We start from the raw sequence: 15000 nt of genomic DNA, 5'->3' as shown, positions 1-15000 counted from the left end.
TTAAAAGACTCCCCCTCCAAGTTCTGCCTCATTAAAAATTCCAACGCAACCAACCGCAGGTATCTGGAACATAACTAGCCAATCACAGCATACACGCAAGGGCTTTATATTGCTGCTGAATACTGGACAGGGATTGGCTCCAGTATTCGTGAGGTCACATTTTTTGCTGGTTGAAAATGGCCTTTTCAAGTGAGCTCAGAGGAACGTTATACAGCCTTCTAGTGTGAAACTCTGCACAGACATCATTCTGCACAGAGAAGCTCAGACATCCAGCTGAAGGAACTCGAAGAAAAACATGCTTTTGACTTTAGGGGGTCTTTAAAGGAGAACTAACCTCCAAAACACTTTTTTTCAGCTTTTAACCAATATATATGACTTTGGGGGTGATGTGTGAAGAATTCTGGTCAGAATTTCCACATTTGACACCAAACTGTTGCCATTTTACCATTTGTATCATTTTTCAGCAGCATACCTGGCATAAGCGCCCTCTTAGGGTCAAAGACTGCTTTTTTTTTTTCTCAAATGAATGGGATATTTGACACGTCATGACGTCATGGTGAACCAAAGACTATGGGATTTCAAGATAATTACTCCCCTACCCCCCCTGTACCCTTTCGGCTCCTCAGAACTCCAAGCCTATTCCTATTGAAGTTTGCTCTTAAAATACTGAACCAAACGTCGTCAAAGTTGGCACATGTCTTAATTATAGTTAGTTTCCCGCTGAATGTGTCACTACTTTATTAATATCTTACCTGAATAAGCTCGAATGATGATGTACCGTATATATTATCAGTCCGAGTTGGAAGCAGCTGTCTCCAGCCCAGCCAGGCGGGAGAGAGTCCTACTGTAAACCTCATGCACTAGCTCCAAGCTCCGCGGGCGCGCGCAGCAGAGCAGAGCTCTCTGTGCTCTCAGAGTAGAGAGAGCAGTCTGATATTTCCGCAAACAAATATGGTCGCAGTTTAGCGCACATGTAAAATATAACGCTATACTACGACGTGACAACGTGACAAAGCTTCTCTAAACACATCGGCTACTATCATTTCCCTGCATCCCTCCTACTGAGATTATATCGGTAATGATTTTGGACAGACTGAATGCGCGGAGGAGAAGGAGAGATCTGCAGCTCTGCCCTGAGACACTCGCCTCGCTCCGACTACTGTGCCCGTCTGTGAAAAGCGTCCTGTCCAGTCGCACCTTCGCAAACAGATGCGGGATTCCCTCAATCCTGTACCCAATCTCAGACTGTATTCTCTAAATCGCACACCAGCTATTTCTGTCTGTTTGTTTGTTGCTCCGTGAGGTTACAAGCGCCCCATGCATGCAACAGGCTGTTTCGCCAGCCGGGGTCTGGCAGGAGGGAGGAGGCGCAGGCAGCCTGCACTGCGCTGAGAGGAAAAAACTTTTGCACAACTTTTAACAACAATCACGAAAAGCCCCCAAACTAAAATGAAAAAGGGACTATATGGCAACTTGGACGAGGGAATGACGTAGAGAAATCTCGCATTGTGTTACCCCAGAACGGGGGGTTTGTCGTATTGTGCGGTGTGCTGCTGTAACGAGCCCATGCCACTTTGCTCTCGTAACGTAGTTCAACACACTGCCATAGAGTTACATGCAGAAAAATAATTAAATTTCTAGTTCGCCACTGAATTACCAAATTGATATAACTTTCAACCATTTTGAGCAAAGCTCTTTCCATACAGGCCACCAGCGTTGGCTAATTGTTGATATTTATACAGATATGGCCCCTCTCAAATAAATTATTTTTGAGGCAATAGGCAAACTGTAATGGCGTCGATTTCCGAAAAAAAATCTGGACTTCAACACAGCCAAAGAGTCCAGTATAGACAAGAGCATATGTCATTTCTTGGTTTTTTCCATAGGTATTTTCAAATCACTGTTCTAATACATATCTAGGGGGTTAGTCCCCCTTTAAAGATGCTTGAAAAAGAGAAGCAAAAGGCTGTATCTGTAGGCTATCTGTATCCTTCCACAATCTCATGCACATTTTATATCTAATTAGTGTGTCAATAATAACAACTGATATATTCACACCGACAGTATATTTTCTTATATTCAAAGCCCCCATATTTTGGATTCCTGATAGACACCACCTATACGTATTCATGAGTTTCCTGGTGAGACAGTGGGCGCTTCCATGACACCCTCCCTCCCTGTTTCCAGCTGCCGGTTGCCTGTTTCTGCCCAGGACCGTTCATAGCGAAAGAGACTGAAAATAATCATAATAATTGTTGTGACTTTGTACCTACCGATGTGTTGTAATGGAGCCCCCCAGCACAATAATTTCACACGTGCATAATTGTACAACGGAGTGACAATATCTTGAATCTTGAAAGAGAGAGACCGCTAAAGCTACGTTCAATGACCAAATAAGAGTAAATAAGACTAATAAGAGTTCCGGTTTGGACGTTTAGCCTTCAAAACAAAAGCGGCCGCTATGCAACCACATACTATTTTTAGCCATTTCGGCTAAAATAAGCCCGTACAGTATGAGTGAATTGACATTCACCTCGTTTTTGTAAAATATCACCGCTATGCAACCACACAACGTTACTATTTTTAGCCATTTCGGATCAAATAAGCCAAACGTTGCCACTCTTTGACAGCAGCGTGCACCTCCTTGCTAGTGAAAAAAATTTAAACAGGAAGTTGACAACCGGCAACCGCTGAGAATCATGGGAAACGTAGGTCCAGGAATAAGGTGAATACAGATAGAGTTCATAGGACGTACATGAAAACATGGAAAGTGGATCGACATGTTGGAGCGACAGACCTGGGATCAGAGCAGGATCAACAGTGAAGCTTTTCTCATAACGCACACAGCCACAGGTACATATGAAGGCTTAACTGTAATACTGCAGGGTCACCGTCCTCCATGTAGCCATGTAGCCTCATGTAGCCTCCACTGTAGCCAAACACACTGTAGCCACTACAGTGTGTTTGTCTACACTGTAGCTGCTACAGTGTGTTTGTCTACACTGTAGCTGCTACAGTTTAAAGTCGAACTGAACCCGTTCGTCACGTGCATAATGAGTCCGTTTCAGACTGAAAAGCATAGTTTGTCTAAGATGACAGGTTGAGAGGCGGGTCATAGTATCATGTCGATGATTTAATTTGACAATTCTGGGGACGGGATTGGGCTTTGGCCAATCCTGGCGTGTTCCGCCTCCAAATCGAGTGGGATTCAGTGTGTTGTGGCGCTCCCCTCGGGAAGAGCCTTTTGACGGGAGGAGTGGCGCTCAGCGAGCCACAGGCAGCCAGCTGCCTTCGCGTTGCCGAGCGGAGAGTGCAGCACGTCGGCCTGGAATCTCCGAAGTGCAACCCCTGACAACCAAGCTCTCGGATGCGCGCGTATGCTGTAAATACGATATCCCTGGAATGCGCGTTTTACATTTCTTTGCATTCTTAGAGATTATAGTTTTTGTTTTTTGTTGATGTTTCTAACAATTGGCCAAGTTAGTAGTTAGTTTATGGGATAGGAATTCTGCCAGATGACAGGCACTAGGCACCATTTTCTACTTCATTTGGAAGAGAAAATTATCCAGAAATGAAGATTTGATTGACAGCTGCATGTCGTGATATGATTGGTTGAAATGGGGTAGAAATTTGATAGTACTAGGTGACGTCAGCAAACTGTACATTACTGTTATCAATGAAATCTTGAAAAATGAACTTTTGATGTGAAAAAGTGTGAAAAACGAAAGAAATTAGATTGTTGTGATTTTCTTTGCATACATCATTAAATAGGTGCACTGCATACCCAGGTATTTGAACTAAAAGAAAAGAAAAGTCATTCTTGGGTTCAGCTCGACTTTTAGTGTGTGTTCTCCATGCGCTGCAGCAGGAGAAAGAAAGAGGGGAAGGAGAGGAACGTGACTAGGGCCACGTTTAGACGACAACGGTCTCTGCAGAAAACACCAAACTGTTTTTGCTTCCTGGACTTTGGTTCCCGCGTTTATGCGACAGCATTGCGATGATTCGCGTGCATACCAGAGCCACACATGTAAGTCAGTAATGGTGATAGACTGCTGCAGATTAAAGAATAAAAACCCAGGAGGTGTCCCGGTGGCTCACCTGGTAGGGCACATACACATACCGCTAAAGGTTAGTCCTTTGACCCGGGTTTCAATCCAACCCCATCCCCTCTCTCTCTCCACCTTTCCTGTCTGCCTACTGTCCTATCCAATAAAGGCAAAAAATGTCTGAGACATTTTAATCCCATTTGTTTCTGTGACTCTTGCAGTGGCTTGTTAGACAGACACCCAGCCAGCACCCAGTCCTGTCCTGTGTGGTCGGATTCACTCACTCACTCACTCACTCACTCACTCACTCAGCGACATTCGGGTTTCTAGAGCTGGCCATGCCGCCCAGTTAAAAATAAAGTAAGAGAATAAGATATTGAACCAGAAATGGAGATGGAGAGACTATAGCGGACAAGAAGAGAGACAACATAAATGCTTCCAGAAGGACAGAGAGGACAAGATGTTACAGAAGGACAGAGAAGACAAGATGTTACAGAAGGACAGAGAGGACAAGATGTTACAGAAGGACAGAGAGGACAAGATGTTACAGAAGGACAGAGAAGACAAGATGTTACAGAAGGACAAAGAGGACAAGATGTTACAGAAGGACAAAGAGGACAAGATGTTACAGAAGGACAGAGAGGACAAGATGTTACAGAAGGACAGAGAGGACAAGATGTTACAGAAGGACAGAGGGCAAGATGTTACAGAAGGACAGAGAGGACAAGATGTTACAGAAGGACAGAGAGGACAAGATGTTACAGAAGGACAAAGAGGACAAGATGTTACAGAAGGACAGAGAGGACAAGATGTTACAGAAGGACAAAGAGGACAAGATGTTACAGAAGGACAGAGAGGACAAGATGTTACAGAAGGACAGAGAGGACAAGATGTTACAGAATGACAGAGAGGACAAGATGTTACAGAAGGACAGAGAAGACAAGATGTTACAGAATGACAGAGAGGACAAGATGTTACAGAAGGACAGAGAGGACAAGATGTTACAGAATGACAGAGAGGACAAGATGTTACAGAAGGACAGAGAGGACAAGATGTTACAGAAGGACAGAGAGGACAAGATGTTACAGAAGGACAGAGAGGACAAGGAGAGAGACAATAAAACAAAGGGGCTTGGCACTGGAGGAGAAACCAAAAAGAGGGAGATTTCAAAAATTTGTCATGATGACAAGTCCACAGGCTACTGACCACACACACACACACACACACACACACACACACACACACACACACACACACACACAGGACACAGCTTGAAACGGGAAGCAGCTGACCTAGCTTCCCATCCACCCCTGGGGTTACAAGGGCACTTCCCGTCTCAGAGGGTTTCTGGATTTACTGGAGGCTTTACTGTTTGTTATTCTGTTCCAGTTTAGGACACACACACACACGCACACGCGCGTGCACACACGCACACGCGCACACGCACACACGCACACACGCACACACACACACACACACACACACACACACACACACGGTCATGAGAGAACATGAGAGAGGACAGAGAAACCACTAAATAGCAGAGAGGAAAGGAAAACACACCAGCGCTAAGCAGCTGTCTCCAGTGTTGTAGTCAAGTCACTACATCTTGAGTCCGAGTTGAGTCTCGAGTCACCAAAGAAGAGTTCAAGTCGAGTCCAAGTAGGTGGAACAGACATGAACCTGGAGGTGGAACAGACGTGCCTGTCCTTGCACGGAACTGAATAATATACGGTATCAATATCTTATGTCAAATGATTAGGGCACATCACAAAAAACCTGAGAAAAAAACAAAAATGAACTAAAGATAGTTTTAAGTCCGAGTCCGAAAGCATGAATGCTCGAGTCCGAGTCCGAGTCTTCACAGTGCAAGTCCAAGTCCAGTCACAAGTTCTGAAGACGTGTCCAGGACTCTGACTCCAGTACTAGTACTACAACCCTGGCTGTCACACACACCCCAATGTCAGTGAATGACAGTGACCTAACATTTCCTTTACTAAACTTGACAGCATGTTTAGTGTGTGTGTGTGTGTGTGTGTGTGTGTGTGTGTGTGTGTGTGTGTGTGTGTGTGCGTGCATGCGTGCGTGCGTGTGTATGTGTGTGTGTGTGTACTGTATGTGTGTGTGTACCTGTCTCCTCCGGGGAGTTGCTCTCCTGGGACAGGGTGGTCCAGCTAGACTCTTCGTCGCTGGGGTTGAGATTCTGGATGCGGTTCAGAGCACAGTCTGTCTTGGCGCCCGTCCTCCGGTCCTTCTTGGTCTCCGGGGAGGAGGAGGAAGAGGAGGAGGAAGAGGAGGAGGAGCAGGAGGCCACGGAGAGCAGGGGCGTGTCCTCCGGGCTGGCCTGCCGGGGCCGGGAGGAGGGCGGGGGCGTGTCCTCCGGGCTGGCCTGCCGGGGCGGGGAGGAGGGCGGGGGTGGCACCGGAGAGTCTTTGCCCAGTCTTAGGAGCTTGAGGCTGGGGTGCAGGTCCGAGATGACCCCCTGGCCCGGAGGGACTTTGCGGTTCTCCACAGGACTCTCGCTTTTAATCACCAGTAAAGGCCTCTCCTCCTCCTCTTCCTCTCCCTCCTCCTCCTCCCCAACCACCACCTCATCGCCCTCTTCCTCAATCTTCATCTTTGACATCATTTCCTTCTCAGACAGGATGCTGATGTCGTCGCCGTCCTCCGTCTCGATGTTCAGGTCGAAGTCCAAAGCCGTCGTGTTGCCGTTCAGTTTGATGTTACAGTCCGTTGTTTTCTGCTCCTCGTCCGTGTCGTGGTCGGGCTGCGGCTCGCCGTCCAGCTTGACGATGTCATCGTCTCGGTCGTTGTTGGTCAGAGCGTGAGTGTCGCGCTCGCCGCTCGTGTTGACGTTGAGGTCGTCGGAGTTAGGCTCAGCGTCGGCCGGGTCGGGGCCGGTGGTGTTTTTGTTGTGGTCCTGACCGGAGGCTTTGCGGAGCTGGTTGACCCCGTTCTTGGCTAGTTTGGGGTTGTTGGGGGTCGACGTCTGCGGCGAGGTGGGCGACGAGGAGGCGGGCGCTCCTTCTCCGAGGCCCAGGCCCATGGCCGTCTGGATGCTGGTGAGCGCATACTTCTTACGACACTTGGGGGGCGTGGCGGCGCCCTGTTTGATGACATCGCTGCTGAGGAGCTGGTTGTGGGAGGAGCGGAGGCTGAGCGACGTTGGGGGCGTGGCAGCGGGGCCGTTCCGATTGGTCACATCCACTGACATCATCATGGCACAAGACAGGTCAGCTGTAAGGGAGAGAGAGAGAATGGGGGAGCGGGAAGTGACCATATGTAATCCAAGTATCAATCAGGTTTTTCCACATGAGGCTTATTGTCGTAACGTAGAGTATAAATAAGATGACATTTGAATGATTCTCATGTGCAAATAACGTTACTGCAGCAGCGAGGCTCTTATCCTTTAACAGTGCTCCAGCCACGATGTTGCAGTGGAACAAGTATAAGCCTTCGGTTCTTACCAACAGACGATCTTTGGCGCAATTGATGACGTGCATAATAATAATATGTTAGGAACCCCAACAACCATAAAACATCCCGAGATCTATTGAAATGTATTGTCCTGTGGAGGGTCTGTGCAGTAATGTACCTGTCAAATGTACCTTAGTACATTTAATGGATTTTCACCCTCCTCCTTTTATTTTTTTTATTTATTTATTTTTGGGGAGGGGGTAGGGGTGTCACGATACACTCAGTTCACGATACGATACGATACGATACAGGGTTCACGATAACGATACGATACGATATTTTAACAATATTTTTTTGCGATCGATTTGTAAGTTGAGGGGGCATCCTCCACGCTAATTTGAGTAATTTCACCATTTTCATCCTCCGTGTCTGTAACGTCCCTCGTCTGTTCAAGCAAAGCAATGAAAAGGAGAGCGGGCATGCAATCTGATGCAGATCAGTGCCACCATGTTCAGCTTCTTTTTCTCACGATATGAGATTTCATCTCAACGATACATATTATCACGTTTTGATATCGCGATATATTGTGGGACGATATATTGTGACATCCCTAGGAGGGGGGGGTAGATCACGTTGAACTAGTCATTTTTAAAAGTAGCTCGCAAGGGGGGGGGGACGTATGTGCACCCCTGGAGTAAAATAACTAAAAGTAGGCCAAGTAATGTGATAGGAGCAACAACAACAAAACAACATCCAGAAAGCGCTTGGGGTTCAGAGGGTTAAATTCTTTAGAGACAGTTAACTTTCACATTGACAAATGTGCAGCCTACTGAACTCATCCCACTACAAACCGCAGTGTGGAAGCCAGTGGAGCAGGCATGGGCGTCAGGCGTGTGTACCATGGCGCTCTGCAGGCTTTCACTCCAACCAAAACACTGAACAACAACACAAGCTGCAGCCACAGGCAGCACAGCAGCTCATCACTGACATCACCTGAGGGCTGTTGTGGTTGGCATGGATACATGCCGACTCCTGGGCCTCCAGGGCACATGGCTGCCTACCCCTCCCATAGAGAGAGAGAGAGAGAGAGAGAGAGGGAGAGAGAGTGTACGCATGCATGCGTGTGTGTGTGTGTGTGTGTGTGTGTGTGTGTGTGTGTGTGTGTGTGTGTGTGTGTGTGTGTGTGTTTGTGCGTGTGTGTGCGTGTTGGGTACCTGACAGGAGGTCAGGGATGGACTTCAGGGGTCACGGTTCAGGGTTCAGTGGACTCAGCTGCAGATCTGAACACCACAGAAGAAGAAAAAGGGAAGAGAAGGATCAGAAGAAGAATTCAGGAGAAGAATGTGGAGAATCCTGACAACTTCAGGGTCGCCCCCGGAGACCACAGCCGCCCATGTGGAACCCAACTACAGTTGGTTGCTATGGAGACGACAGAACGCTCTGAAGCAGTGAAGGGACTCCAGACCTGCTGTGTGTGTGTGTGTGTGTGTGTGTGTGTGTGTGTGCGCGCACGCTGTGTGTGTGTGTGTGTGTGTGCGTGTGCGTGCATGAGGCACTGCAAAGGAAGCACATTGAATCAAACATAACTCATGCTTAATCCATACGAATCAAAACGGCTGTACAGCACAATCTGAAGTCACCGTGTTATGAAATATTACTATTTTGTTGAATATCTTTTTACATTAAAATCCCATGACCCTTTCCTCTCTGGAAAACAGTGCATTTTTAGTGGTTATACTTCCTGGTGTACCAGTAGGCGTACATCAGAATTCCAACCAATAATGCCATCACAGAGTATTTTTTAACAATACCCCCTCTACCCCTGGCAACTTCACAACAAAGTCACACGAGTGTCAATTTGTGACCCCTCAAGAATGATGCACCAGATATTTCTGAACTTTTGAACCACATTACGTGCTGCTCCAACATGCTCTTTCAACCCGGAGATACATTGAATTGTGGAGGCGAGACACCATGATGGAAGTGCTGTGACAGCGCAGCAAGAGAGAAGTTCTTTCACTCTCAAACTGACTCGCAGGGTTCAAGGAAAGAGTTATGCCGAGACTCAGACTACACAAACTCAGCCCCGTATGAAGACCGTTTGGTCACGGCCGACACCTTCCCAGCGTCGAGCCCGAATACGAACGTCGGGGAAACGACGAACGGCCGTCTTTACCTCTTGACCGGCATCTTGCCGCCTGGGACGTCTCGCGACGCGCCGACGAAAAGTCTAGCATGCTAGTCTTTTCGGTCTTTTCTCGCGTAATTTGACAACTATTACGACGAGTTCCTTTTGACTTCAGCTTGCAGTGATCGTGCGTTCCTTTAATCTCAAAATAACTGGGATGTGGAGGCTAAATGACGTCACATCCGTTTTGTTCGCGTTCCATTTGCGGAAAACTTGAGCTGGGAAGATCACTGTTGTTCACTGGTCAGATCCAGTCGCTAGCCAGGCTAGCCATTAGCAATAACAGTTGCATTTTGCGGCATTTTGCGCATACAAACACTGCAGCCTCGTGTCCACACAGATAGAAGTTAGGCAGTGCTGTGTGTACAGCTGATTTAGTGAGACACAAACAAGACAGAAGTGCTAATAAACAACATTTACTAGGATTATAACTACTGTTGTTGCGTGGAACAGCCCTCTTGGATTTTTGAGGTCGGGGCTGCTGAGGCTCCTACGAGTTTGGAATGGGAAATACCAGCTCTGGTGACGTCACCGTTCCAGCTCATGACCTTTGAACCGTCAAGATTACCAGTTCCCAGTTATAAAGGAATGCACGATGAGGCTTCGGGGGCAGACACAGAGCGTCCACACCTCGTAAACCATAGCAACTCACTCACTCCTGGTTCCTGCTGCTGCAAGCCAGGAGAGCAGAGAGAGAGAGAGAGAGAGAGAGACACTGTAGGCTGCTGTGAAGCGCCAGGAAAGCGAGTAATAGAGGCTCCAAAATGATATTGTAGCCTATATTTCTCGCTTTCTGCTGCTACACGGTGCTCCTGTGCTGTTGCATTGTGCTGTCTGTCTTGCCTGACCGTGCTCCGTCAGTCCTATTTTCACTCTGTGGTTATCAACGATGATTTTGTTTTTCACTGCGTGAGAAAATGGACTTGCGGCGTGCAGGTCGCTCCCGACTTTCTGCGTGATAGTTGGCATTCCTGGTCGGTATCAGGCTTGTAGTGCTGCCAGTCTCCCAGCCAAGACACGTCACAAAGTTATGGCAGTAAAATGGCCTAGTCTGACATGGTGAAAAAATATCATATAGTCTTTTATTTTCTGATCCCTTCCCCCGCCCCCCATTTTCTCCCCAATTGTACTTAACCAATTTCCCCCTGCTGCCCCAGTCGCTGCTCCACCCCCTCTGCCGATCTGGGGCGAGCCGTAGACTAGCACCATGCTTCCTACGCAGGACGTAGCACGTGGGAGGATCGTGCTATTCCTGATCCCGCAAACAAGATTCGGCAATGTAGGCTACTAAGAATCTTGCTTACCTGAATGTACTTTGGCACTGGTAAGGGAGAGTTAGGGACTGTGGGAAACTCCAAGATGGAGAGTGTCCATATTGATAGTGAGTGCCTCTCTCTCTCTTCATCCATTCACAACAAGGCTGTATTAGGGCACCAGCTTCCTGGAGGAGACACAACCATAAACAACAAGGTTAACGATGGATTGAAAGACAGATGGGGGGAGGGGGGGGGGGGGGGGGAATGCATTGATTGCATATGAATCTACAGTATATGAACCAAAAAAGTTCCTTACTACATTTGCCTATTCGTTATTGTAGGCTATATAATAGTCATCTTTGTACCATATTTTCTCCTGTACTGCTGTACTGTAATATGCTTTGACAACACTCAACATTACATTTATGCCAATGAGGCTTTCTCTGAACCTGAATCTTTAGAAGAACATAGGGAGGGAGGGGGAGAGAGAGAGAGAGAGAGAGAGACGGAGGGAGAGAAGGTACTGCAGGACACCAGAGGGACAAATAAAGACACATCAATTATTCACAACCTCTGATCAAATATTAATACACAAGAAGGTGTGTGTGTGTGTGTGTGTGTGTGTGTGTGTGTGTGTGTGTGTGTGTGTGTGTGTGTGTGTGTGTGCGTGCGTGTGTGTGTGTGTGTGTGTGTGTGTGTGTGTGTGGGGGGAGAGGGGACATAAGGCTCATTTAGTGTAAAACTCATATTTCTTTCTCTGGTGCAGTATTGCCCGCCCTTCACCGACTGGAACCATCATAAACTTAATGCCATCGGAGACTTGTAAACTCCCCTACTCCCTGCAATCACTCACTCCCTCTCTCTCACTCTCTCTCCCTCTCTCTCTCACACGCACACACACACACACACACACGCACACGCACACAATATTGTGCGGACATGCGGACATACAATACATATTCAGGGCGTGTATTGCAGAGCAAGGTGATTATTTAGACAACACTATAAAATCCCTCTGAAGATACAGCGTCGGCGAGGAGGTGGGGCAAGCAGCTGAATGACTTTGGGGAATACAACTGTAACAACTGAAGGACATTCGGTAGGTTCTCCATCACACTCATATCTGCATAGGCAGCTGAACTGGTATGGTAGCATGGTGATTGGTGAGTAGAGGGACCAGCCTTCTATCTGAGGACCCACCCTGACCTGCTCAAATGTTGGCACTAGGACATTGAATCCTCCCGTCAAATCAAATAAAGACATTACCGTTTGTTTTATTTGGTATGTTACATACTTATTGGCCAAGATGATGTTAGTTTATGGGCTAGGAATTCAGCCAGGGTACAAGGGAGTATAGGCGGCCATCTTGCCTGCAGAGTTTTCAAATCAAGTCGAATACCGTTTTAGGAAATGGCAAGCTGCAACAATCAGGTCACGTTAAAGCGGACCTTGTAACCCATAATTATTTCACAGCGGGGCATTCAGAAATAAGGTGGATAGATGAATGTGTGTTACATTTAAGCGATTGCCAAATGAGTTCCCACACAATGCTGATTAAGAATATTGCCACCGGGATAACTCCCTGGGCCCTATCTTACGCCCGGTGCAAGACGCAAGGCATTGTCATTCCCATAGTCTAAATCTCTTTTGTTTCTTGTAATGACCACTGAGTCGCTGAAACGTGACCGTTGATGTGGTGACCCAGTGGTCATTAAAAGAAAACAAGTGAGATCTTAAGTGCTAGAAACTAGCAATGAGAACGCGCCTTGCACCGGGCGTAAGACAGGGACCCCTGTGTTCTACAGTAGCTCGGAGCTTTCCATCTGCTGTCGTCCAGGGGACATTCCCTGACTGCGTACCAGAGACTTCCACCCGGCCTAGCCTTGCTAATTTACGGTTAGCCTTCTGCTAACTTGAATGGGGATAAATAATTGTCGTGCGGCTCTTCTAGACCTTCCAAATGTCACTGGACCAAATTAGGGATGGGCATCGAATTTCGAATTTTCGAATAATCGTTGTTATTATCAAGGTCGACTTTTATTATTGAAATTCGAAATTCGAAAAAAAAAAAAAAAAAATTGAGTGAAATGTTGCATTGTCTCCTCTGATTCTAAGTATAGTCAAATCGCTTGGTTTGAGCAAGTAAAACAATTTTTATAAGCATTTTAAGCAAGGTTTATGGAAAAATGAATGGCGGATGAAATCCCATGAAGAGGGAGAGGGGGTGACTTTGGCACCCCTTTGGCACTCAGACCTGAGCCTACTAAATATTTAATGAACCACTCATGATTGTCAAAACTGTTTTTTATTTTCGAAAATGTCATGTAACATCTTCTTTACTTCAGTGGTGCAATGCTTGTTTGAGCTAAAAATCCACAGCAGAAGCTTTTTATATTAATTAATAAAGCCGTAGACTTAGAATCAGGGGAGACAATGCAACATTTCACTAAAAAAAAAAAAAAAAAAAAAAAAATTACATTTTTAATTTTTTTTACATTTTTATTTTTATTTTCGAATTTCGAATTAAATTCGAATTTGGCCAGCGAATTTCGAATAGTGTTTTTGCTAGAAATGCCCATCCCTAGACCAAATGTATCAAGTCATTTCACGGGGGCTGTGTGACGTTCAAAACCACTCTTTTACAGCCCTGATGGAGTAGGCTATTAGCGTAGCCTAGAAAAATGCTGCATTCGCACGCTGCTCGGAATGTCCCATTTCCCCACTTGGGAAGTTGTTCTTCCTGTGTGTGTTCATGAAGCTTTTAAGGTAATGTGGAACAAAGAGCAAAGGAAACGGTGGAGAGCTGAGAACATGAATGCAGCGCGCGTTCCTGTACTGCCAGAAGCTCCAGAAGGGGAAGGAAAAGGTTCTGCACTACTAAAGTTATACACTCCAGCTTTAAGTTCCACATGTTGGATTTTCACCAAAAGTTTAGGATTTCTTGGAGCGTATATGATAGGGATGGGATATCGGTATCGGGATATATCGGTATAGGGTGCCGATATGACGTAATTCACATATCGGATATCGGACTGTCGTCACTCATCCACATTCCGATCCAGACTCCATTCATAGCCTGCACTGGACCATAAACCCACTGTAGCATAACATGAAACAGTGCTAGTAAGTAGTATTAGAAGTGAGGTAGGAACGTTAGCGGTTAGCTAACTCAACAACATTTATTTCTTAGTTTTGGAAATATTTTAGTCTCATACATATTTTTGGGGGTTCCCACTTTACCAAATGTGGTAGTATCGGTATCGACAGATATCCAAATTCAGATATCTGAATCGGATCGGAACTGAAAAAAAGTGTATCGGTGCATCTCTAGTATACTGTATGATGTACTTTGAAAAGGTTAGACCTTTAAATAATCAAATTGTATATTATCAGCTTTATTTTATGCATAATCAAACGTAGCGCAAGCCCCCTTCCTGGATCTGCATTTTGTACCTCTGCTGACACCACTCTCTTACTAGATACATGAATCCATTTCTACATTATATTCCTTTCTTGAGAAGCCACACATTGGCCTCCTGCCCTACCCTGCTAACCTCCGTCATTCTTATGAGTCACGAAGATGAATGCAAACTCGCGTTGAAGGTTGCAAGAACGTAGTATTGGATGCCAGTGAAGGATGATCAGTAACAAACCAGCACAATATGCTTCCATGCTTTCATCACTGAACAGCCAACATTTAATCAAAAGATTGAGGCATTTAGAAAATGAGGTGCAAGGGGAACCGAGGGAAAACCAATTACATAAAGTTTGTCTCCAGCGCTTGCCAAAATGTACACTTCATTCTAAATATAAATGAATAAATAACGTGAAATGAGTGACTCATTCCAATTCATTCTGCTTACATAACTTTCCCATTTTGATATTGGTTTATATAACTACTGGATAACTTCACCGAACTGTTTTTTTGCTTAGATTCTTCTGAAATGACAGCAGCTGGTCTGACCACGCCAGACCAGCTGGGTCATCTGACCACGCTAACATCTCCAGACCAGCTGGGTCATTTCCTGACCTCAAACCAGCTGGATCATTTTCTTCTCTAACAGGGAGGTGAACCTGGATCAGGAGGACATCA

At 46.1% G+C, this 15000-nt stretch overlaps 1 protein-coding gene across 1 annotated transcript in view; it reads right to left on the bottom strand.

Moving 5' to 3' along the window:
* apbb2b (amyloid beta (A4) precursor protein-binding, family B, member 2b) overlaps positions 1–15000 on the bottom strand; it is a 90424-nt gene that overhangs the window by 47517 nt on the left and 27907 nt on the right. Inside the window, exons 3-5 of the mRNA XM_083635929.1 lie at positions 10956–11092; positions 8678–8743; positions 6177–7283 (exon numbers count right to left, since the gene is read on the bottom strand). Coding sequence (XP_083492055.1) covers positions 6177–7266 — 1090 coding nt within the window. The 5' untranslated portion in view covers positions 7267–7283; positions 8678–8743; positions 10956–11092. The remainder of the gene's footprint in view (positions 1–6176; positions 7284–8677; positions 8744–10955; positions 11093–15000) is intronic.

Source organism: Poromitra crassiceps (assembly GCF_964638095.1).
Source record: "Poromitra crassiceps genome assembly, chromosome: 4".
NCBI classification, from domain to species: Eukaryota; Metazoa; Chordata; class Actinopteri; order Beryciformes; family Melamphaidae; genus Poromitra; species Poromitra crassiceps.
Note: the sequence above shows the minus strand (reverse complement) of the source record. Positions and strands in the feature narration are given on the sequence as shown.